We start from the raw sequence: 23,515 nt of genomic DNA, 5'->3' as shown, positions 1-23,515 counted from the left end.
CGAAATGGTAGCTTTTCGTTAGGGTCAATTAAATAGGAATTGGTAAATATAAGATAAAAAATAAATTATAGGCAGGAAGAAGGTCAATGCAGTGCAATTGACGCAAAATGTGCACGTTATAATAATAACGGTTTAAAAAAAATTGTACTTGTTATTTTATATCTGGACGCAAGAGGGTGCCACAACAGCATTATACAGCGAACTCGCACATAAAAAGACAAAAAAGGGGGCACAAGTACAAGACAAATTAAAGTTTCCTTTATTCCTGCATTCAAGGCACATGGAAAAGAAAATCAGTGACATCTGCCATGTCTGAATGCTGCTGTAAACTATCTTTATTTCGTTTATTTATTTTTAATGCAGCATACAAATACATAAATCACACCAAGATAATTACATAGAGCCTTTCCCTCCATTTTTGTAATCCCAGTGCATTCATCACAAATCCAGTAACTTGTTTATCTCGTGTCCCGCAAAAAAACTCCTTTAACTTGGACCTCCAGATTCTCGAGTCTCCCCAAAAGTTGGGGGGAAGAGGCACGGGTTCCTCCATCTCCAATTGTAAACTTTGTGGCCTTTGGCAGCGTTCAGTGACCATCACAGCTTTCCTGTGGCGTGGACAAAGAGGTAATGAGCTTTGGAAACAAGAAACACATGGCTGTAGATGACCACAGTGCATCCATACGGACATTCGCCAAAGAATTTTACATGCTGAGCATTGCTGCTTTTCTGTATTGTACTGGTGAGATTTGTGGGAAAATGCTAAGATCATGCTGTGGTGAACTCATCACATGGGCAAAGTCCCACTGACAAAACACAACAGAACAAAGGTCTACAGCACAATATTTGCTTTTCGGTATATGGAGACTGATTTTATCCAAGAGGAGATTAAGGGCCACTGGAGAAAAAAATTGACATTTAGTGGATCAAATACTGCACAACCTGGCACTAAGGTGCTGCTAAAATAGCATGTTTTTTATTTATTTAACCATTTGGAGGCATTTATCTTCAGATATTAGGATGATGCAGGTCTTCTGCATTTTTCTCTGTTGCAGCAAATTGGAGATTATGGAGTATCTGAGCAAAAGTTTATTTTTGAAATTTGTAGACAGAAGGTTACTATAGTTGAATATTAGAAAATGTTGCAAAGCCGTTAAAGGAGCTTGTTAGTGGCAGGTTAGAAAAAGACACTTGGACCTACCCAAGACTTCTCCCATCTTTTTAGAAGCTGCTCATGCTGCGTGAGCGCACTCCTCCATTGGTTCAAATCTCTAGACGGGGTGCTCTCCTCATCTGTCGAACAACCAACAATCTCATCACACCAGCCGTGACACAAACGGATTGGACGCCCCCGTCGGGCAAAAGGTACCTCCGACGGCAAGGTGGAGGTCCACCTGCGACGCCTCGCTCCCTGTGCTGGCCTGGGCGACGCAGCCGAAACGGGCATCCCGGAGTAACGGCTCCGTCCTGAGCTGGCTGCTCACTAGTACCGTATTCCCGGCCAGCGGGAGACGGTACTCCGTTACGGCCGTGTCCGCACTGCGCCCGTTTATGAGCCAGTGAATGCGGACGTCGCTAGGACCTGAGGGACACAAGGGGGCTTTGCATGTTGACCTACTGCTTGCATTCTTAATCCAGCGTTCCCCCGCACATTTGCGATTTCCTACTCGCGGGCTGTTACGATTTAAAATTATGTAAATAATATTTAGATGAGCTGGATATAATTAATGCATCTTCCAGTAATGACAATCAAAGATGGTACCTTGATCCCTTTTCTCACGAAATAGCAATGCAACACTGTACAGGAAACCCTCTAAAACTTATTTTGCTTTCTGTTCTTCTCATTTGATAGTTATTGTGTACTTATTTTACTGAGCAGCCAGGACAGACATATACAACTTGGCAGTAAACTAGTTTTGTGGACCCATAGCATCACACATTGGTACGACGAAAAAAAGTCAAAGAAAAAAAAACAAAGCACGCATGTAGTGAATACTTCAGGCTGGATTGTGGACGTTTCTCACGATGCATTGCAAGGATAATACAATTCTGTGTATATTGCTTTTTTCCCACTGGTGCCATTACAAAAAAAAAACATAAAAGTTGGAGAAAAATAGAAGTGTGGCACACGAGGTCTATTTGTCGCTAAATGGTGTTAATCACACAAAACCAGCAAATTAAAAACACAAACAAGCCAGCGTTAGACACATTTGATACAGTTTATTTTTTCTTCCTCCCTACCTACTGAAAAGCTTATTTACATATATTTTTCCTATATATACACACACAGAGATATTGTAACAGATTTGCAGGCACAAAAATGGGCTAGGCATCGCAACACAGTGAGCCTACCATAGATTAAAAAAAACAACAAAAAAAACACCACACACCCCTTCACGGACATTCAAAGATAGAACGTCAACTTTTTCCTTCAGTGCCACCACATTCAAAAGTTCAGCTCAGAGCACAGGCCACAATGTTAGTCAGGCCAAGCAGGTGAAGTCCAGATAGAAATGAGCAGCGGGGTTAAAAGTGGTTATTAGGCTGCAGGCTGGACGGGGGGGCTCATCACTCACCCAGGGCTAGACAGAAGAGCAGGAAAACCTCATGAGCGTGAAGCCCCCACGCCTGGTCCTTCAGTAAAGGAGGCAACAGCCTCACTTTGACCTCACCAGCTTCCACACGAGGTTTCATGGAGGAAGAGGACGAAGTGAAAGTAGACGAAGGGAAGACAGAGGCTGTGAAGGAAGGAAGGAAGGAAGGAAGGAAGGAAGGAAGGAAGGAAGGAAGGAAGGAAGGAAGGAAGGAAGGAAGGAAATGGTGGTGGTGGTGGAAAAAGGGAGCAAGAAAAAAGAAAAAGGAAGATTGAGGAACACGGGACACTGTGATGTGCAAGAGACAATATAGATGCTGGGAAAACAGCAATAAATAAAACTCCTCACAATAAATTCACCTCATTCCTGCAAATGGTGGCCACTGTTTATATCACCTTCAGACATGAGAAAACCTTTTTACAATTTAGTATGCCAAGTAACAGGAAAGGAATGGGTAAAAAATAAATAAATGTGGCGAATCTGAACAATTAACCTCAACTGCCTCAATAGGTGCTGCTGTTTTAGTTGGCAAAAGACAAATGATCAGATTACAAAGTGTTTGTCTCTTAAAGAGATGGCCACCATTTGAGGAAATTTGAGGCTTAAAAAAATTCTGTTTGAGGATAGAGTGATGATTGAAAATAAATTGAAAACAACAACATGGCAGAAAAAGTGGAGATTTTCCACCGATTCGTCCATTCCATCAGACATCACCTTCCGAGAGTAAAGCTGCCCTACGACATAAGTAACACCTTCCCTGAGAATTGTTTAAGTCCATCGGCCCAGATTGCAGACAATGCACAACAAGCGCAAACACACACACAAAAAAATACTCAGCCTATACAAAGAAAACGGAGTCCAATTTGGAAAACATTCACATAACATACCAATTTGGTAAACGATGTTTCCAATTTGGAATTAAGAAACGAGCTTTGCTTGTTGGACCAAAGCTAAAACGACACACACAAGCACATACCAACAACTGGAAGAAATTTTTATTCCTCCCCAGTGGAAACGACAATCGTAAATGTTGAAGAGACTAACTGTGACAAAAACGGACAAAGATCTAATTAGCTTTTGGCGGACATACTAAGTAGAGGAGAGACAGGTTGTGTTGCGTGTTTGTAGTTGTGGAAAATTGGCGTGTGTGTACTCTGGTAATTATTAAAAAACCTAAAAAGCAGAAACGACGACGTGTGTATCCAGAGCGCCAAGTTTGTTTCTAGGAATAAGGCTCATCGGCGTCAGCGAATTGGATGGACTGGGAGTCGCAGTCCACGTCAAAAGGTTTCTGTGAGGACGGACTTTCGTCGCCGAAGCCGTGTGAGGGCCCCCGCCCGTTGCTGCACTCGGGCTCCGTTTCGTAGCCTGTATCACGCAGCGCGCGCAGGTTCTGACTCTTGTTCTGCGCCGGCCGCTCCGTCGCGGCGACTTTGTTTGACACGGCTGGCGCCTCCATGAGGCCCGCTTCGCAGGCGCTGTACTCGGGCCGGATGGCGTCGCTTTTCTTGTGCGTGCCCAAAAGGGCCGCCCGCAGGCGCAGGCACGGAGCCGGGAGGTACTGCATGTAGCAGTTGTACGCCACGGCAGCCAGGAAGAGCAGGAAGAAGAGCAGGAAGAGGAGGAGGAGGGCCATGCCATTACCGCGCTGCAAGTACTTCGCCTCCGGGGCGTCGATCTCGGTGCTGCTGCTGCTGCTTGGGGTTAGTTCTGAGTGGGCCGGGGACGTGAGTTGCACGGCGGCGGTAAAATTGGGCGGGGCGCGGGCTAATGTTAACACTCTGTTGGCCTCAACTTTACCTTCCGCGTGCGTGCTCTCCTGGTTGTGGCCCGTGGTTTCGACGTGCGTGCCCTCCAAAGTCAAGACATATCCTGCTAGGAGGCGGGTGAAGTTCTTCCCGACGCCAGCGACGAACTCTACGGACCAGCACTCGTAGCGTCCCTGGTCCTCGGCGGCCACGCTGTAGATGAGCAGGCCGTTCTCTCGGATGAAGTGGAAGGGCGAGGCCTCGGTGAGGAGCGAGCCGTTGGCACGCCACGTCACCTGCGCCACGTTGGAGCGCACCGGGCACGGCAGTTCGGAGGAACTGCCAGGCTTCACCGAAACACGCTGGTAGTCCTTCACGGGCACAATGGGAGCTAGCAAACACAAAATCATATGACTTTAGCACATCATGGTTTCAATACTAAGGACTGGAGGGGGGGAAATGAATAGCACCGTACCTTTAGGACATTTGTCCGCATCACCGCTAAGGCTCTGAATTAGCCTCCTAGAGGGAGAAATGTAACATTTTTTTCTTAAACAATCTGCACAAATGGTTTAATGACATTGAGCTGTCGTCGTCGTTGACTCACCTGAGATGCTGACTGGGCGTGTCAGAGATTTTGACGCAGCGAGCAGTTTGGGGTTCCCAGGCACAGTACGGGTCTCGGGCCAGTATGCAGTCGGCACAGGAGTGGTAACTGCCGCAGAACGCCGTGGGCGACTGTACAATGCCTGAGTCTGACCCAGCGTACAGAGATTGTGTCTGTGAGGAGGGTCAGAGGATTTAGATACTCAAATGCAGATGGGGAGAGAATTTCCTATTTCCCAATGCATGACAAAACTGACCTCGGAGGACAGCACCAAGTTCTTGATGGGCTCGGAGTTCTTCAGCATCTGGATTTCCTCAACCATGTGGACCTCTCCTCCGAGAACCACTGACTTATGCAGGACCCCCGTGTCTAAAGTGGTCAGATCTTAATTAACAGGCCTACCTCACATTCAGGCTTTGAATCTCTGGAACTGTTTCGTACCCGTTCCGGTAAAAATGACATCCAAGGTGCTCCCGTCGAGGGCGCGGACCCGCTCCACGACAACTTGTGTGTAGTTCACGTCCTTGGTGATGAGGCGGGGCCTGTTCCCGATGGGCAGGACAGGGTCTTCCAGCAGGGGGTGATCCTTGACGAACTGCAGGGTCTTGTCGGGGAGGTGGAGCGAGCTGGTGATGTTTTGCTGCCGCATACGGTTGTTGATACACTGCCGGAACACACAGCAACGTCTTCTACACTTGTGCCTCAGTGAGGAAATTTGAGCTTGTGTGTGGAAACTTACTGCTCCAGGGCGTGGTGAAGGACTGTTGCCATTATATCGAACCCACTTTGTGTGTGACTGCTCCACAGTGGCCTTCTGCATGTACTTGCCCTTGGAGAAGACCTCATCCACGGCGGACATGTTGTAGGCACATACTGCAGACAGACCGACATTTCCCCTTTGGAGACCAGATGGAGAATGAGATTAAACAGATAAAATACACCACAAAAACTAAAATGGATGGTATGACTGACCACTGAGAGGTGAAGACCCCATAGATGACCGTGTCCCTCAAGTGGGGGGCCTTCAGAATGAAGACGTCATGCACCACGTTGAAGACAAAGTTGAGTTCGGGCATAGAGCACACCAGCTTGGCTTTCAGGAAGGACGTCCACTTCTTCTGCAACGTCCTCTGTCCTCCTTGGTCGCCCTGTTTTGAGGAAGACCGACTGAGATGAGCTGGAGGAATGGCGACAACGGGAATGGTGCCACAAAGGTGATGATGAATAATGTAGCCACCTTACAAACACGGGCCACCCTAGGAATGAGTAAATTGCCGAAGAACTCGTACTCCACCGACACCTCGGTGAAGAAATAGTAGATTTTGTCATCTTCGCCGTCTGTAGGGTTTTCTTCTTTGATCACGTCGGCAAAAACAAAACTGGGCTCTGCAGAAAACAAGAGGGGAGGTGTTCTCAAAAATAATATAAATAAAAATAATGTCCCATATATCTTGCTATTGTTGTCCACTTTAGCTGACTCACCATTGAGCCATGATGTGGAATATTCCGTCCTCAGCAGATATGCTGATGGAGAGTATCTAGAAATAATTGGCTCGCTACCCAAAAAGTTATAAGCAGTCCCAGAGTACAGTTCTCCATCTGATGAAAAAAAAAAAGGCATTTGAATTTCTGTGGGATGATTATCAATGATGAAGAAATCTATTCATGGAAAAGGGGCCTGAACTCACCAACCATGACGGTGGTGAAGCTTTGTGAGGGATCAAAGGAGCACTTCCCCCTGCCATCTTCTGCTCGACCCGCTAATGAAAAGTTAGCCAAAGTCTGCAAAAAACAAATGTATTAAATGTATTTATATCGTAATAGTTTTTCTATGAGTGTTTTAATTGTTTACATTTAATTTATTAATAAAGCCAAGATGCGAATGAAACAAAACAATTACTACCAACTACTTTTCACCACCTTAAATTGTTTTACTTTTTTTGTTTTTCGTACTTTCCAATGGGCTACTATTGAGTGACTTTTGAGGGAAAATGGAGAAAACGGTAACTCACCAAGTAATCACACTTTGGTTGAAAGGCATGTGTCCCGCAGACGTAGAGTCGCCGGTCGTCAGCTACCTGGAGCACTCGGATGTAATTCAAACAGTCCGTCTAGATGCCAACACAGACGAATAGATTACAATACACTTCATACAATTTGCCGTATCTTTATTCATATTAGGTTTCTCTATTCACATGAATTAAAAAGCCATAAATCCGTTCACCACTTTTTTTTATATTTTGAGGAACACAAACGAATACAAAGTAAAACATAAAAGATATCAGTCAAAAATTCACTCATCTAATTCATGGTGTTGCTAAAACAAAACAAATCAAAATAACAATTGCCGCTTCCTCACCTCCTTGGATTTTCCTTTCTGCGTGCACATGGCCATGATGGTCTCGCCAACTTGCCACAGAACCTTGAACAGAGAAAGTTGCAGTTTAAAAACAATTATATCCCGGCATGTTAATTATCTGTATGGCCTGGAAGAAGTTAAATATAGTCTTAAAACAACAAATTGGCTCCATACCTTCTTGTTTCGGACGGTCACATTCTTCTTGCTGAGCTCAAAGATGGCCTCCCGGGCGCCCACATAGAGTGCGTCCCGTTCGTGGCTAAGCAGCAGTGTGGAGTAGTTGAAGATGCCTGGCTCTGAAAACTCCATCAACTCCAACTCTGATCACAGAAAGCACAAAATTGAAAAACAACGATTTTTTGCTTTTTCTTTGGCTTTTTTTGTGTTTTACCACCACACGGAGGTTGTTATGTAGAAAATGTGTGTTGACTTCAAACATCGTTCGTACAGTTGGTAAAGCTTTTAAAATGGCCGCAGTTCAAACACAATGCACAGACGGAATAAAAATATCTTTTCTCTGTGCAAGAAACATAAACAAGGGCTGTCTGACAAGTCTGGCCAATACATCACGAGAAAAGATCAAGCATTGTTGTTGTGGTCTCACTGCCAACATCGGGTACAGGCAAGACAAATAGTCATTTTCAGGGAATTACATGCATAACCGTCAATTAAAACATGATGGAGGGCGGACACCAGGAAGGGCTACTATGCTCACTGTGCAACTGCCTTCCACTGTGTCTTCATTGCGCCTGCATTTTCCAAAAATCGGCTAGTAAGAAGCAAAATTAATAAATGGGAAAGGTGTCGAGTAAAATCCAGATATTTGTGCGCTATTTACCCTGCCGCAAATTGAGCTAATCCACCAGCAACTGACCCGCATTTCTAAAAGGAATTTGTAATTGCATACTAATTCCACAAGATGGCAGCAATGAGAAACGTAAATTAGCAATGCCATGCAACTAACGTGCATAATCATGAATCCAAGTTACATAAATTGTATTGACTTATTTAAAAAAAAAAAAACAGCTTCACATGAGGTTCATCAATACAATTCATAGCTAGGATAATATAATTAACAACTAGCAATAGCACAAACTCGCTTAACATCACACAGGAGCAAAGAAATGTGTAAACTCACACCTTAAACAAACTGTATTAAATTATTAAACTCGCCCTTTTGGCTATAATAACAATTTAGGCAAATTTTAAAGTTAAAGTAAACTACAGCAGCTCAGCAGCTGACGGGAGAGAAACAGAAACGATGTGCAACGCGTATTCAAGGACTGCCAAAAAGCAACATGTGGCTGCAAATGCAGATTAAAAATGAATTTAAAAAATCTCACTGAATTAAATTGAACAAATTAACAATGAAAATATTCCAGTAGATGGCACAAAAGTAATATTTTTTTATTTCTTTGACCTGTGTACAAAAACAACTTAATAGGATATTCAGAGAATAAAGCAGCAGGGCAGCAAATAATAAATAAATAAATAAATAAGAAATTCTAAATAAAAACACAAAATATTTTTTTTTAAAAATTAAATAAAATCTGAAATCTTGAAACAAGGGAAATAAATTAACTTATTCGCCTTGTGTTGATTTTCTTTCAACCAAGTTTGCTACCTGAAGAACCTCAGCTTCCATTTGCTGCTAAACACAAGCACACAAAGGCGATTGAGCTATGTGTGTTTCACAAAAACTCACCTTGGTGTCTCCAGGAGGTTCGGGGCACAGCATGGGGTCCGTGAGTGGACACCTCCAGGAGCAGTCCCAGGAACACGCTTAGAACGCCATACCCCATGTTGGACTCCGACAGCTTCGGAACAGAGAAGTTTCCTCTAAAATATATTTCATAAGAGACAGTTTAAGTTCTCAAGCAATGCTGACCAAAAAGGGAAGAAGCAACCGAAACGTGACATGTCTGTCTCATATCCCCTTGCAACATGCCGTTGAGGTTGACCATAATGGTCGATGTGATCTGAAGTCGGTTGTTTGAGGCCTATCTGCAAATCGACCGTTGTGTGTGGGGACTTTCCAGATTAAGCAGAAACATTAAAAAAAATCTCTAAATCTGTTCTCAATCCCACTTGTACCAGAAACACAGTGCTGCTCAAGTGCGCCAGCAAATTGTTGCATGTAAAAATCCTCAGATGAAGTTTAAGAAAGTTGGGATGACATCATCATTCAAAGTGTTTCTGCTTTCTTTATCCACTTGGAATAGTTTGAGTTTTGTGTGTGGAAGCTACGGGCTAGCAGAGTTCAATTATTCATGCTGACGTCATATCAACAAATAATATTGTGAGAGGTCAAACGCTTTTTCACAAAGTGATGGTAACGTGATCCGGACAGAAGCGGGTTATTCTTGTTTTTCCACAACACCATCAGAGATACCTGCAGCAAACGGGTGAGTCGGCCACATGAAGGTAGAGATAACAGGTTATCGGGTGTCATGGGGGTTTTAGTCATCAACTGGTGGAAACTTATTTAGCAGTTACAAAAGACTTTGGCTTGTTGCTTACTGGCAAATGTTTCCATTTTAGGGCCTTTTCAACAAATAGTTTTTAACTAAAAATGGATATTAAAAAAACAACAACATTGTTTGTTGGGTTGTAGCTTGGTGTTTTTAAGTTCCAAAAATCAAAACTTTTGTTTTTAATTGAAAAAGTGAAAATGAACTAAAGTAGTTTGTCTTATATGAGAATAGTTTTTCAATAAAAAGGCAGACCTGGACATTATTTGTTTTAAGGTGGTTCTTTTGTATTTCTGTTATTAGATCAATTGAGAACAACTAATCCATTGTCTGTTATGACCCAAAAGGACCATCCAGGCTAATTCTAAATATAGGTTAGTCATTACTTTTAATAACAAGGGTGTCGGTGGTAGGAGGCCACATACACAATCAATCATTTATTTTGCTAAAATAGAGTTGGCGGGGGTTGTTAATTGATTATTGATTCTTGAGTAAATGAGAACAAATTGCTTAGGGGGTTTTGACCTCCCAAACATTGGGATCACCAACCAAGTTTGGCAGTTTGAGTCACAAGGTCTGTAATAGGAGGGGTTAAAGGGGGTGGTTGCTCCAAGTGCACAAGGACCAATTGTTTACAGAAGATGGCCTCCACTCACTCCGCCGCCAGCCAGCCAGCCAGCCAACACCCCCACCCAACCTCCATCCCTTTACATCGACACTCCAGAGTAGCAAACAATGAACAGAGAAGCAGGAGAGGACACAGTCACACTCTTGCCAAACTAAATGCCGGCACAGTTTTGGCTTAAGAGCCAGTTTGCAAGCTGCAGAAGTAACCACAACGTTATTGTCAGTTTTAAGAAAGAGTGAAAACAAAGGCAGGAATATAAATCATAACTTTGTAGTTGTCTGTAAACTCCCAGCGCAAACTCCTAGCTCGCTAGCTAGCGCTGCGCATGCACCGCATTTAGGTCAAAGCTTAACAAAAGCCTTAAAAGCCCATTTTCAAGGCTTGGTGGGTTACAGTAGCAGAAAGCGCAAAACTGGCAGCCACCCTCGGCCCACTGACAGATTTAGAGGGGCCGCCAAACCGGGCTTGGATATTCAAGATGGTTACCATGCTGGCAGGCCTCTTTGAGCCCTTTGTGTTACCTTCTCGGATCCTTGGGCTTCACAAGGAGGCGGCACCTGCTCAGGGCCGTGGGGTTCCCAGTATCGCGCTGGTGACCGAGCACTCGTGTTGGCTGGGTGCCCACTTGAGGCAGAAAGGGTCACTCACGTAAGACGCATTTGCCTATCTGTTCACACAAAAACCTTGGCTACGCAATTTGGAATTCTGTGCAATGTTTCCCAGAAGACTTTACAACTGTAGGCCACAATAATCTCCAAAGGAATGTCAAAGTTTGAATAGAATCAGGTCAGGGAACATTTATTCATTAGGCATTCATTAGTTAAGATTGTACATTCTCATACACAAGTGTAGGAAAGACAAGTAAGATGGTTGGTTGTTGTTCCGTTTTGATAACAAGTGACATGTTTCGGTCAAAACCTTTTCCCGCTTGTTTTGAAGAGGAGGAGCCTAATGCTGGGTCAATGCCAAGGGTCATAACACCATAGCAACCAGAATAGAACTAAGACATTGGGGCGAGCGGCTGCTATATAGGAAAGTTTGAAGAAAAAAAGTCGAGACGCTCAAAGCATGATTTCTATTTTTATTTTTTTTGAGGAAGCGCCAAATCAAATGTGTTAGTGTTGTGTGACTGTGCATGCGCCACAAGCAGTGACGAGTATATGCAGCTTATCGGAAGCTAAAAGCGTTAGATAACTAATCTGTGTATCAAAAATACAATCTTGTTTTGATGGGAAATGTTTTTTTTTTTTTTACCGAACTGAACTCTTACTAGATAAGCAGCAACATTAAATGATGTCATACCTGACAGTGGTTCAAAGTCTTTATGTGTGACACCCGGATGTTCCGGGCCACAATACAAGATGGTGTCTTCCCACATTTCAAATGCAAAGGAGACAAGATTCTGGGCATCCGGAAAGCAGAACGGCGAAGGCGGATGCAACAGAATTGGACATTCACAAGCTGCCAACCTCTCAAGAGCTCTGGCTGGCTCACACATCAATGCATCAACATCAATGCCTTCGTATTCGTCCTCATTCCTCGTGCCAACAGACTGCAAATCATTTTATTCTTGCATAGGTAGGAGGATTTTTTGGGGTCACAAAATAGTGTTTCTTTAGTATCGTAATGCAAGTAAAAATAAAGAATTTAAAAAAACAAAAAAGTGTTTTAATTACCGCAATTATTTGTGAGTCTCATTTTGGGGATTTTTTGTAAGTCTTAGATTTTATTTATTTATTTTAGTTTGATAATAAGTCAGTACCTAATACATTAAAGACTTTTTTTCATTCTCAAAAATGGTCTAGCCTGTCTTAATATGTTTTATGTACTTTGATGAGAGTTGGATTATCAATCCCAAATCCAAATTTTATGAGCAGGATTTGAAAGATCAAGTGGTGAATCACATACGGCTTTCCTCCCTTCATCTGACCCCAGGGGGGGGATCGGCGTAGCGCAATCCCAACATTTATGAGGTCTCCTTGGATTATACCCATCCAGCTCCCAAAAATCACTACGAGAGCCAGAAGATAGGTGAGGACGAGAGCAGTCAAGACGAATGTTGAAGAGAGGACAGATTTAGACATTAAATGCATGTTTGGCTATAAATAGTGGACGTCGAACTGTAAGCTAAGGGGCGGGGGTCAGTGGACCACACAGAGCAAGAGCCTTAAAACAAATGCAGGCGGCTTTCGGGTTCCCCGCAGCATGATGAACTGATTCTGTCAGTCCAGCCGAGGCTTTAACCATCTCGGCTTAACCAAGCATTACAACTCCAGCTGGCGATCATTCATTCCAACAATTACTGAATTCCGACATAGTGGCTACAGGTGGATTGTTAAGTGTGTATTGTTTACTGTTCCAAAGCCTGCCTCTTCATAATTATGTAACAGGACAATTAATGTACAGCTCGTAAAAAGAGACTTAATGCGTGACTTCCGGTGGTTGGCCAGCCGCTGGGAGATGACACAGCAGTCTCGATGCATTATCTACTGAAACCTCACCAGATGACAGATGGACGGTTGGATGATTACGTGATTAAATACAGTCGTATGCCTTAAAGCTTGTAAAATATGCCTTAAATGTCAGACAAATTCTGGACTGTCATGTCATCTCCCTAAACCTCTTTTAAATCAGTATGGAAGGATTAATTTAGTATTTGTTTGGCTTTTGGGCATTATGAGATTTTTTTTTATGTTGACTAAACTGATACCGAGCGAGTGAATTTAGCGCGTCTGCCTAACATTTCGGAAGTTATGGGTTTCCGATTTTACATTGAGAGTGATTTTAAACTTATTTATATCACAGCGGTTAGCTTCTGCTAAACCCGATTTTAATTAACGTTGGTTTTACCAGCATCACAGAACAGATTGAGCTCAAACCTCTAGGTACATTTATACAATCCACGCCTTTCCTTAAGGATCAAGCAAACACAAGGGAACCCACCAAAACAAACTATTCCTGGTTATATTAAAAAGGGTGGCTTGAACGATCAATGACTGACCAAAAAAGAATAAGAGCTTGTGTGAAGGAGACACTATTCAGAGGATGTAAAATGGAAACCCTCGTATATAATTAGTAGCTGTTGGACCACGGCGGAGCTAGCATGTCAACCTAAAGTGGCCACAGCAAAGGCAAATGAGAGGTCAGGTCCTGCAAAGGGTGTATTTAGTATGCCGATGGAGAGGTTTTCTTAAAAAAATAAAAAAAATAAAAAAAAACACGCCCTTTCCTTTAGTCACATGGCCGAGGCGGATCTGAAAAACTCCGGAGTGAACATATGGGTGAGTCATGTGCGTATAATGTTGCTTCCCTTTCTCAGCACAGAAAGTTTGGGCTAAATCCCAATTTTAACATGCTAAAGACAGAGGTTTTCAAATGTATAATAAAGTTTTGTTTTGATAAAGCAAATAAATACACCTACGGCAGGGCTGTATGTGAGACAAACAGCGAAAGGAGGAAATCCAAGTACGTCATACGCAAACCACCATTCACAGACGAGTCGTTTTACTTGAGGCCACCATAATGGCCGCCGGGCCTCTGGGGCACATTACGGCAGCCTATTTGGGGAAGCCGTGAAAGCCTGCTTGTTTGAGACATGCTGTGCGACTGCTAGTCCGATCTGTGGTTGTTTTGTTCTGTACGCAGACCAGGGCAGGTGACTTCACTCAACGCTGGGCAAGGGCCATTTTTGTTTTTATAAGGGAAGTGGGGAGGGGTCAAACAACACAAAGACAAACCTTAAGATTTCTTTCAGTAATGGCTTTTCAATTCAATTTCACTTTTAGGTCTCGAGCAAGTTTGGCTTTCGTAAACGGTTAAAAGCCAGGGAACAGTGACGGAGCAAAGTAAAATGTGAAGTTCAAAAAAGCAAGCAGCTGTGCACATAACCATCAGTTTGTTTGTTTCCAAGAGAAACTGAGGGAAGATCACCAACAAAAAAGCAGGAAGACATCAAAGTGGGCAAGGTATACTCATGCAAAAGGGCGTTAATTAAAAAAAAAAAAAAAAAAAAAAGCAAAGAGCAAACCCCAAAAGGTGACTCCAGGAGTAGGAAAAGCAAAAGTTGATCCGGCAGGGAATGGTCGGGCAAGCATGCAATATTCGAGTTGGAGCGTGCAAGCACACAAACAACTCGGTCACAGTCTGGCACAGCACAGCACAAAAAGGGGGGTGAGGAGGAGGAACGTTTCTGACCTGTGGCTCCTTACAAGATGCGATGCTCTTCCTCTGGGGAGAATTATAAAATTCTCAAGCTGGGCAAGAAGAGAAAGATCAAACAGGGATGTTATTGTGTGTATGTACCTTTAAGGACTTGGAGTCAATATGGGACGGATGCTGTCGCAATACAAAAGGAACACAATCCAAAATACATTATAAAAATAAAATACAAAATACTGTCCCGATGTAGCACCCCTAGACATGATATTTGGAAGTTTAAAGATAATTAATTCAGGAACATTTAGATATAAAATGGTAGCATCTGCTAAACTAACTTAACCCTAAAGCCATGACGTCTCAAACAAAAAACGTGAACTGAATTTAGGTCATAGGAAAACAATTTTAAAAAAAAATGCTAATTTGCTAACATGTGGACATAAATACCCCAAAAATATTACTACAATCTACACATCTAAACAAACATAGCGTGAGCTCAAGGTCATCTGGCTCCCAAGATATCCCACGCAGCCCTTCAGTGAGCACTCCAGAATTGACTCCATTGTTGATGCCCACACAAAGAAGCCAAACACGGATGCTAGCGAACACAAACAAACGATACAAAAAGTCCCCGTGCCTCCTGCTCTCCTCCGACAGCTTGGATTGAGACGGGCGAGATGATGACATTGGTGCGAGATTGATGAGCTTCGGGTCAAAGGCTGCAACCCCTTCAACATGGTTAGGAAGCACTCAGACTGTTACCCGCTCAGCTCCGACAAAACCCGCTGACAGCTGATGCGGAGGTTTTTTCCTGCACGATTCAGACGGCGCCACGCCTACATACGTCTTTATCGTGGCCAAAGATTGAGACCTTTGGTGACACCGAGGTCCGCAAAGGGCACTGAAAGGAAGTGGGCATGCTACAGGCGTGGACTTGAATGAGAACTCTTCAGACTCAGAACTAATTTATCAAATGGTTTTCACTCCAGAAACCCAGTGAGTAGGAAACATAATGACAGATGACAGACTAAGGTCACCCCAGTGTGACACCCGACTTCCCACTATGGACAATGACGCTCCCAGTTACGAATCAGGCTCAAGACTCCCTCTATTGGGAAATCAATCCTCTGATTCTTTACAGCAGGTGTGTAAAACTCTTCTTCGTTGCAGGCCACATTGTACTTCGGGAGTTATTATGACTGTTAAGGCCTTATATTATATACAGTATTGGCTACACAACAAACTAATGAATAACTAGCTTTGAAATCAGAGGCTAGTAAAAATTGTTCAAATGTTTTAAAAAGATGACCGGTAAAAAAAAAAAAAAACTGCTAGCAATATCTGTAGTTTTTAAATATGAAGACAATTTGCAATTTTAGCATTGACACATTAAGTTGATGCAGAATTTACCTTCACGGGCCACATAAAATGATGTGGCGGGCCGTATCTGGGCCCCCGGGCCTTGAGTTTGACACCAATGCTTTACAGGTTATTTTTCATGTACTCTTCATTTTTGGGAATCGGCTTTCTGTCCAAATTATTCACTACATGAGGAAAAACTTGTTGTGAGAGAGGAAGAAATTCTTGTTTGGTGAAATCCTACTCGGGAGGAGGGGTGTTGTGAAGAGGATTACAGAGGCAAATCTGGCTTTTCAAACTTTCCTCAAACCAAAAGCTTGTGTACAGCTGGAGGCCAAGCTTTAACGCTAGTGTGAAACCGCACAAAATACAAAAAAAAAGTGTTCCAAACAGGCAAATATGAGCAAGGTTAACTTTTTTTGAAAGGTTGGAAAGGGCTCCCGGAAACAGACCAGTTAGACTATCTGGGAATATCGAATGGAATGCTTGTGTCCAAAAAGGAATGTGGACCGATATCCCACACTGAACAAATGTTTATTTCATGGAAATAAAGGGGACATTTTGTTTGCGTGTTTGTGCAAATTGGAAAGCAAATACGAAGCATTTTTGGCTTCTTTTGTGTGAATGTTAAGTAGTTGCATGTTGAGGAGGGGGGGGATTTTGTTCCTTGTAGCCGCTTTGGGGGCACCTCCTCCAACTTTTCCCCTCACTTCCTTTTGGAATAACATTTATCATTCTTCACTATTGAACCATCGTATAACAACACGGTCGCACAAAAGAAAAAAAAAAAGGGCGGCTCCTCCCCCTCCTTTTCCATCCTTCTGGTTGCCCAGATACCTTTCATCAGAGACGCACAGCTCGTCAACAACATCATGGCTTACTCCTAAAACGTTCACTTTATATTGCCGAGCTCCTGAATTAAAGACTTTTCAAACTTAATATTGGGCTATCATGAGGCTGCCTCATAATAGGAACTGGCCGCCTTGTTGTTTGCGAAGATCCCTTTCAGCTGACCGACCCGGCCGGGCCTCTTGTACTCATTCCGCTTATTATGACCACTGATAGCATGCAAACCTGTTTTTGCTGACAGCACCCAAATTCTCCATGAAAATAGTAATGAGGAAATTATCGGAAACAGTTGTCTGTGCTAACAAGAAATGCAAATTAGTTCAAATGTCATACACTCTCAAGGGGGGGAAAACAGTTGCCCCCCCGCCCCCCTCCTTCCAACACCCACACAACCATAACCAGTTACTCTTCTGTGTCATGAACTCTCTTACCCCATCTCCCCTCGGGTAGTGTACTGGAACACTCAAATAACACTTCCCGGAGTGAGTGGAGTGTTATTACTTAAGCAGCCACAGCACTCCTTGTCTTACTTTCACACTGAATAATCAAGCTAGCCAGAGTATAGCGTGACACATGCGTGACAACGAGACGTCACTTACTTATCCATCACGGCGTCGGCTAGCGTGTAGTCGTTCATTAAAACGCCGTCGCACTTTCCCACTTTCACAGTTGAAACAGGTTGAGGATGAAGCCCGGGGATTCTCAAAATGCCAATCTGCTGAGAAAAATGAAAAGGATAGTTAGCGTGAATTGAAATTCCTTTAACTGTGATTGGTCATCGGGTAGACACAAAATGACAATCAGGCTGTGAAATGATTCCAAACTTAGCAGGCATGCTTCAGTGGCTCACAATTGCACTGACGAGGCCCGCTCTCTCCGAGACGAGATCTGTGGGATACTGTTACCGTGGAGACTGAAGCAGACCCCCCCCCCGCACACCCCTCGACTCAGCGGGCCAGCTAGCTAAACAGAGATACGTAATCCCCTCAGTAGAAAGCAAATGGTATAATTGCTATCAAAAGAACACACAGGGAGAAGGAAAAAAAAAAAAAAGATGTCAAAGATTGCTCTCTGTTTCGTTAAATAGCAATTAAAATCAGGCTCTATTCTTTTTTTTTTAATCAAAATTCAAAACTGAAAAATGTTATCACTCATTTGCACAAACCTTTTTGGGTTTTCAATACTTTGCGTATTTAGGTAAAATAAAAACGATTAGCTTTTGTCTTTGCTTAACTTCACAAAGTGACATAAAAAAAACTTTGCTAAATACATGAGTAAAACAAACAATTTCATCGCTACAAATCGTCCTAAATATTTATAAAGTTATTGGAAGAGGATATTTTAATGTGATGCATGCTGTCCCTAACACCAAAATCAGGTATTAGCTCTTCATTTCATCCCGCCTTTACGGGATTACAATAGCCACATTGGATTCCTAGATTAATACACTATTATGTGTTAGTAAAAATAAAAAATAAAAACACAGATTGTGACCCATCAAAGCCCCGTAAGCAGATGAGTGTTGCTATTCCAATTTTCAAAGCAATGCACACTAAAATTATTATTTTTTTCGTTTTACGTCATTCTTTAAAATGGACAGTAAGTACATAATCCAAAACAGATTATCCAATCCAAAAAGGTCGTTTTTTTGGACAATCCCCCAATTCCATTAGGCAGTTTATCACGTAAAAATTGGACATTTAATGTCTGCTCCGATGTTACGCTGCCTTCAAACGGATGCTTTCATGTACTAGCAGCAGTTCTTAACAAGACAGTCATTGAATTTTATTAGCCATGGCCGTCGCAGGTTAATGCTTTAGTTCCGCTTTCTTCAGTCTCTCAACCAAACGTCTTTACTGCAATGACTGTTACTCCAAGAGAAGGTTCATTTCATACACTGAAAAAAAATTTAAAAATTGAAAAACAAAGCATTATTTCAAATTATAAATCCAGAAAATCCACAAACAAAGTAATTACAGAATTAAAAGGTAAGTGAGGTAAAGAAAATTCCCCTTCTGGTCTTTCCCATTCTCTTTACAATTCAGTTACTCGTTTGGCTTTTAATGTCTGGGGGGAAAAAAAAAAGACAAAACATGTTTATCATTGTTTCCAAAAGTAAAAGCGGATGTTTACAAATGTTTAACTTTGATTCAACACAAAAACTGTTGTTCATGGAGGACCGCAAATGGGCCACAAAAATCTGACAATATTTACTCTTGGGAGGCCCAAATCATGAGGATTCGAAGAAATTTAACTCCCACAAGATTGCTAAATGATGAATCAATCTAAATAATTATCAACTGGTACTGGCCACAGATGTTTATAATGTAATATTTTAGTTTCAGTGGTTGTCATGTTTAGCATCAATCAAGTGCTCATCCTTGGGCATAGCTAGCATCCTAGCTAACCAGTCTGCAGTGACCTTAACAGGATTAGCAGTACTCAATATTTTTTTAAATATGGGTAAAAAAATGGCCCAAAAAACCTGTGGTGACTTTGAAAAGAAAGGTATAGCTGAAATCTCCAATCTACCTCTAGTAACAATTTCCCCTCCCCACCTAACAAAAAGTCCCACAAATACCCAGAAAGTGCAATCCACCACAATACTGCATTATTTACTTCCACTGGGCGGAGTAAAAATAGCGACGAAGCATGCAAGTGAATCCACACAGCACAAAATGTGATTTCTGGAGCAATAACGCGGGAGTCTTACCATGACGAGAGCGGGGGAAGATTGTGCAGGTGGAGAGATTTTTCCGCTCGGTCTTGTCGTTGCATGACAGACAAACGGAACGAGTTTATCATCCAAATATGATCATAACATCATCACCCACGCCTGTTTCCGTCGTCTACCGTGTAAAAAAAGGGCGGTGCTCTGCTACTGTGCAGTCTAGTCCCTGGAAAACCTCAATGCACACAATCGACTCGAGGAGGAGGAGGTGGAGGAACCAAGCGAGAGATGGGGGGGAGGGGTCATGTGGGAGTGTGTCTATTGTGACGGGGGTTGCTTTCTTCTCTCCTTTGAGCACTCAGGAGTGTGCAGCTGTGAAACCTGGGGTCTCAAACTCTGGTCCTTGAGGGCCAAAATTTTCTGTGCAACACCGAAAGTGGGCGTGGCACCCAAATTTCCAGGGGGCATAACTTGGAAGGCATTTTATTTTGGAAGCTCAAAATTTGGACATCATAAGGCACTAACAGAATAAAAACGTTGAAGAGGTATCACTGGGGAGATTCTGTGGAGTAGTGTGAATTTTTTGTTGATCAGCAAGCAGGGAAAAGATTAAAATCTGCCTCTTGTAGAAGTCAAACTTGCCCTGCATGCAGATGGTAATTAGACATAGATAGGAGGAAGACGACAAACACAACAAACAGAATATAGTGTATGTGGGCTGCTTTCCCACTGCCATTCCCTTCCAGCTCTGTGCCCTCGGCAACACTAAACGCTGGGAACTTTAAAAAAAACACACACACACACACACACACAGCCAAGTTGGCTGAGCTTTGCACTGCACTCAGTTATGTCGTCAGCAAGGCCTGGGAAGCTTTTGCCGCGGAAAGCACTTCTAAAGCACTTGCCTGGGAAAGCAACTTTTTAGATCAATCATCCATCAGGGAGTTCAAATAAACCGATCACCGACCGGATCACAAAATGGAGCCTATTTTAATAACTACAGTGGATTGGGTTACAGCCAGCTTGTGATACAGTAATTTAACGTGATCTCTGTGTGAAAAATGCTTCTGACTTCTTCAGATGTGTCCTTGTTATCAGTTTATTCAAAAGATTTGATCTATGGGTCGCCAAAACATCTTTGGAATGCAGTCAGTCGTGCATTATGCATGAACAGTAAAACACACACACACACACACACACAACACCAAATGCCTCTACAGGCATGTCTGGTGTATGAAGCCAGATGGTGCCCCTCCCTGCCAATAACAAATGATTGCAGCCTGGGGGAGTGGGAAGGGGGCATTGTTGTGGCTGTTGAGTATGGGTAGTAGTGTTAGGTGAGGGGGTGGTGTAGGCTGGCCCAGATGTCTGACGTGTGGAGGCAACACAGGACCCGCACACCTCAACATCAGAGCACCAGAGGCCGCTCCCTTGACCTGAAACTGCGTAGCTAGAACGATACGGGTGGGCGCAAGTCGTACGTCAAAACCCTCACATGGGCAACCCCGGGTGGAGGTTAACGTGTTTAGTGACTAATGGTGAGCCGCAGAAGACTGCAAATTGATTAAGAGTGGAAAACAAGGAGCCTCTAGAGAAGCGAAGATGATTGCTAAGGAAAGAGGTTGTGACAAAAAGCTAAAGAAAAAGCAAACAGGCTCATTTAATACTCCGAGCGCATGGAATTTTTTTTTTTTTCCACTGTTTCTGTTAAGTTCTAAGTTGTGCAATCTACAAGTACCCTGGAAACAAAAGGGAGCTATTAAGGGGGGGATCTGAAGAACAAATAGAAGCAATATGCCAATCGCTTCTACTGGCATTTCATAACCTTTCAAAAAGGATCCAAGACAAACTCACAACATACAACCTCTAACCTGAGGCAAAGTCAGTGCATGCAACACAACTGCCAGCTGTTTAATGATTTCTCCGCTGGTGAACAAGTACAAGTAATATCCTGTTCGGGCTAGCTTGCTATATGCAACCCCCGAGCACTGGCCCGGGTATCACACAACACAACGGACAGGCCATCGTATCGACAAGGCCTCCCAGTGCAAATAAACTTAATGGCGTGGGAGAATTACACAACGAGATGTTGTGACCTGACTAACATTTGTACTCAAGAGGCGCGAGTTGGGGATGTAGCGGTCCCAGGCTTAAGGGAAACTGGGCGGGTGTTCTACGTGAAGTGAAACAACCGCCCTCCTTCCTTTATATCACCCACAGCTGCAACCACATGCAGGTGAAACTATTGAAAAACCTCAGTTGCACATTTCAGTAAACTCCCACACACGGGATCTTCATAGAAACCGAAATTTCGTTTCCCCCCCTATCCCACGGTGACAAGACATGGCCCACAACAGACAAACAAGTAAACCACCATCATCAGGTATCATGTGAAACTGAGAAAAACGGTTGGTATGCAACAGTATATCACATATCGTTTCCTGTATATCCTGTGAAATCTTACTTCCATCTACACGTCCGTCTAACACTTCTCTCTTTTCATGTAGCATTATCACAACGCACGGAACAGTGACAACAAACAAGTTTCCAAAAATGCATGATTTTTAAAAGAAAATACCAAGAACAGCAACATCTTTTAACCCACCGTATCATATACGGTACATGGAGGTGATGCGGTAGACAAGATCACAGCCTATAAACGTCATCCTATTGTTATGGTTGAAAGCGCAGCCTTAAATTTATACGTGTCAAGGGCAGAAACCTCCCAATGACTTTTGGGTGCCAGAATGGCTCTTCCGAGTAGTGAAAATAAAGTCTGAAAAAGTCTGCAGCTTATGTAATGCTGGTTTATTCGTTATGCGATCGTGTGGAGTGAATATTTGCCATCAAATAATTTACGTCTTATGTTCTTTAAAGCGGCCGTCATAAGTGAGGTGCTGTTAAAAAACGGAACCATGGAACAAAATGTCAAGATATCAAGAATGATGTTGAAATTTAACAAAGAATTCATATTTCTGCTTCACTTCCCTATGCAAAATTACAACATTAGTCTTGTGACTTGTTTCTCTTTCTCCCAAAAACATGACTATTCTCTTAAGACTGCTGTTTACTCAGACATTTTTTTTAAATAATACAAATTATAATTAAAAGACTTTTTGAAAAATAAGGCTTTCCCCTAGATCAAATCTACTTTTATATTGCAAAATAAAATATGTATTCTCATGAGATTCAGATGATATTTGTTTTAACATTATACTTGTAATTATAACTTTTGAGAAATTACTTCATTTAACTGTAAAAAAGACCATTTAGAAAAGAATATGACTATCATTACATGCTGGAACACAGATTTCCCCCCCTGGAATCAATAAATTATCTAATCATGTATCAAATAATTTACAGTCATAGAATTCAGATTTTATTTTTACGTAAAACCTGAAGACAATTACAACTTGTATTCTCGTATATTTGCTTTTTATCCCCACCTCCAGTCTGGCCTTTATTTAATGCTCTCAGGACCACAAATAGGCCGCAGACCATATGTTCCTCTTTCATGTATCTCTTTGACCCTTTGAACTCTAAACTGTCCAAATCCTGCACATTGACTTGCAAACGATCCAAGTCTTTTAAAACTCCAAAAAGAAGGCGCTGTCTCGTAAAAAAAGGTGTTAACAAGAACGCCTAAAATAGAGTTCCTATCTCCGTAGGGGAGCAACAAGTGCAAGCGAGCTTCAAGTAATGCACATCGCGACACGGCAGCACTTAACAGCGACTAGCGAGCGAGCAAGCACAGCAGAATTTAAAAAAAAAAATGGAATCAAATGAATTTCGATGAACTTAAACTCACCGTGAACGCTTGTTTTTCCGCTCCTTTCTTCGTTGTCCTGGTGAGGGAAGGAAGAAGCAGCGCGACGAAGCTCGCTGTGTGTGCTTGTGCTAGCGATTCCACATTGTGACTGAAGCCAGACTGTTTGAAAAGTGTTGTCGCTCTGGGATCTCATAGGGACTCGCTGGGGGGAGGAGGAGGAGGAGGGAAAGAAGGGAGGAGGCACAAAGGAGGAAAGGATGGAGATTCACAAAGTTTCAAATTCCTGAATAAAGACATTCGAATTC

At 42.7% G+C, this 23,515-nt stretch overlaps 1 protein-coding gene across 6 annotated transcripts; it reads right to left on the bottom strand.

Moving 5' to 3' along the window:
• Window positions 1–243: 243 nt before the first annotated feature.
• sema4d (sema domain, immunoglobulin domain (Ig), transmembrane domain (TM) and short cytoplasmic domain, (semaphorin) 4D) lies at window positions 244–23,408 on the bottom strand. 6 transcript variants are annotated; one of them, XM_049737705.2, is made up of 21 exons: window positions 23,250–23,408; window positions 17,370–17,485; window positions 14,602–14,660; window positions 9,014–9,147; window positions 7,483–7,628; window positions 7,309–7,371; window positions 6,962–7,060; window positions 6,638–6,731; window positions 6,432–6,548; window positions 6,187–6,335; window positions 5,922–6,097; window positions 5,689–5,845; window positions 5,391–5,613; window positions 5,206–5,318; window positions 4,950–5,122; window positions 4,818–4,864; window positions 4,395–4,733; window positions 2,577–2,738; window positions 1,370–1,582; window positions 1,202–1,293; window positions 244–608 (listed from the first exon to the last, which is right to left on the bottom strand). In XM_049737705.2, the coding sequence occupies exons 4-21, from the start codon at window positions 9,108–9,110 to the stop codon at window positions 588–590; spliced, it is 2,481 nt and encodes an 826-aa protein (XP_049593662.1). In that variant the 5' UTR covers window positions 9,111–9,147; window positions 14,602–14,660; window positions 17,370–17,485; window positions 23,250–23,408; the 3' UTR covers window positions 244–587. The 6 variants fall into 6 exon arrangements, with proteins under 6 accessions (XP_049593662.1, XP_049593663.1, XP_049593658.1 ...); XM_049737706.2 differs by lacking the exons at window positions 1,202–1,293; window positions 1,370–1,582; XM_049737701.2 differs by lacking the exons at window positions 244–608; window positions 1,202–1,293; window positions 1,370–1,582; window positions 2,577–2,738 and having other exon boundaries at window positions 3,575–4,733.
• Between the last annotated feature and the right edge of the window lie 107 nt (window positions 23,409–23,515).

This window comes from Syngnathus scovelli, chromosome 13 (genome assembly GCF_024217435.2).
Source record: "Syngnathus scovelli strain Florida chromosome 13, RoL_Ssco_1.2, whole genome shotgun sequence".
NCBI classification, from domain to species: domain Eukaryota; kingdom Metazoa; phylum Chordata; class Actinopteri; order Syngnathiformes; family Syngnathidae; genus Syngnathus; species Syngnathus scovelli.
The sequence above is the reverse complement of the archived record's forward strand: the minus strand, read 5'-3'. Positions and strand labels throughout refer to the sequence as shown.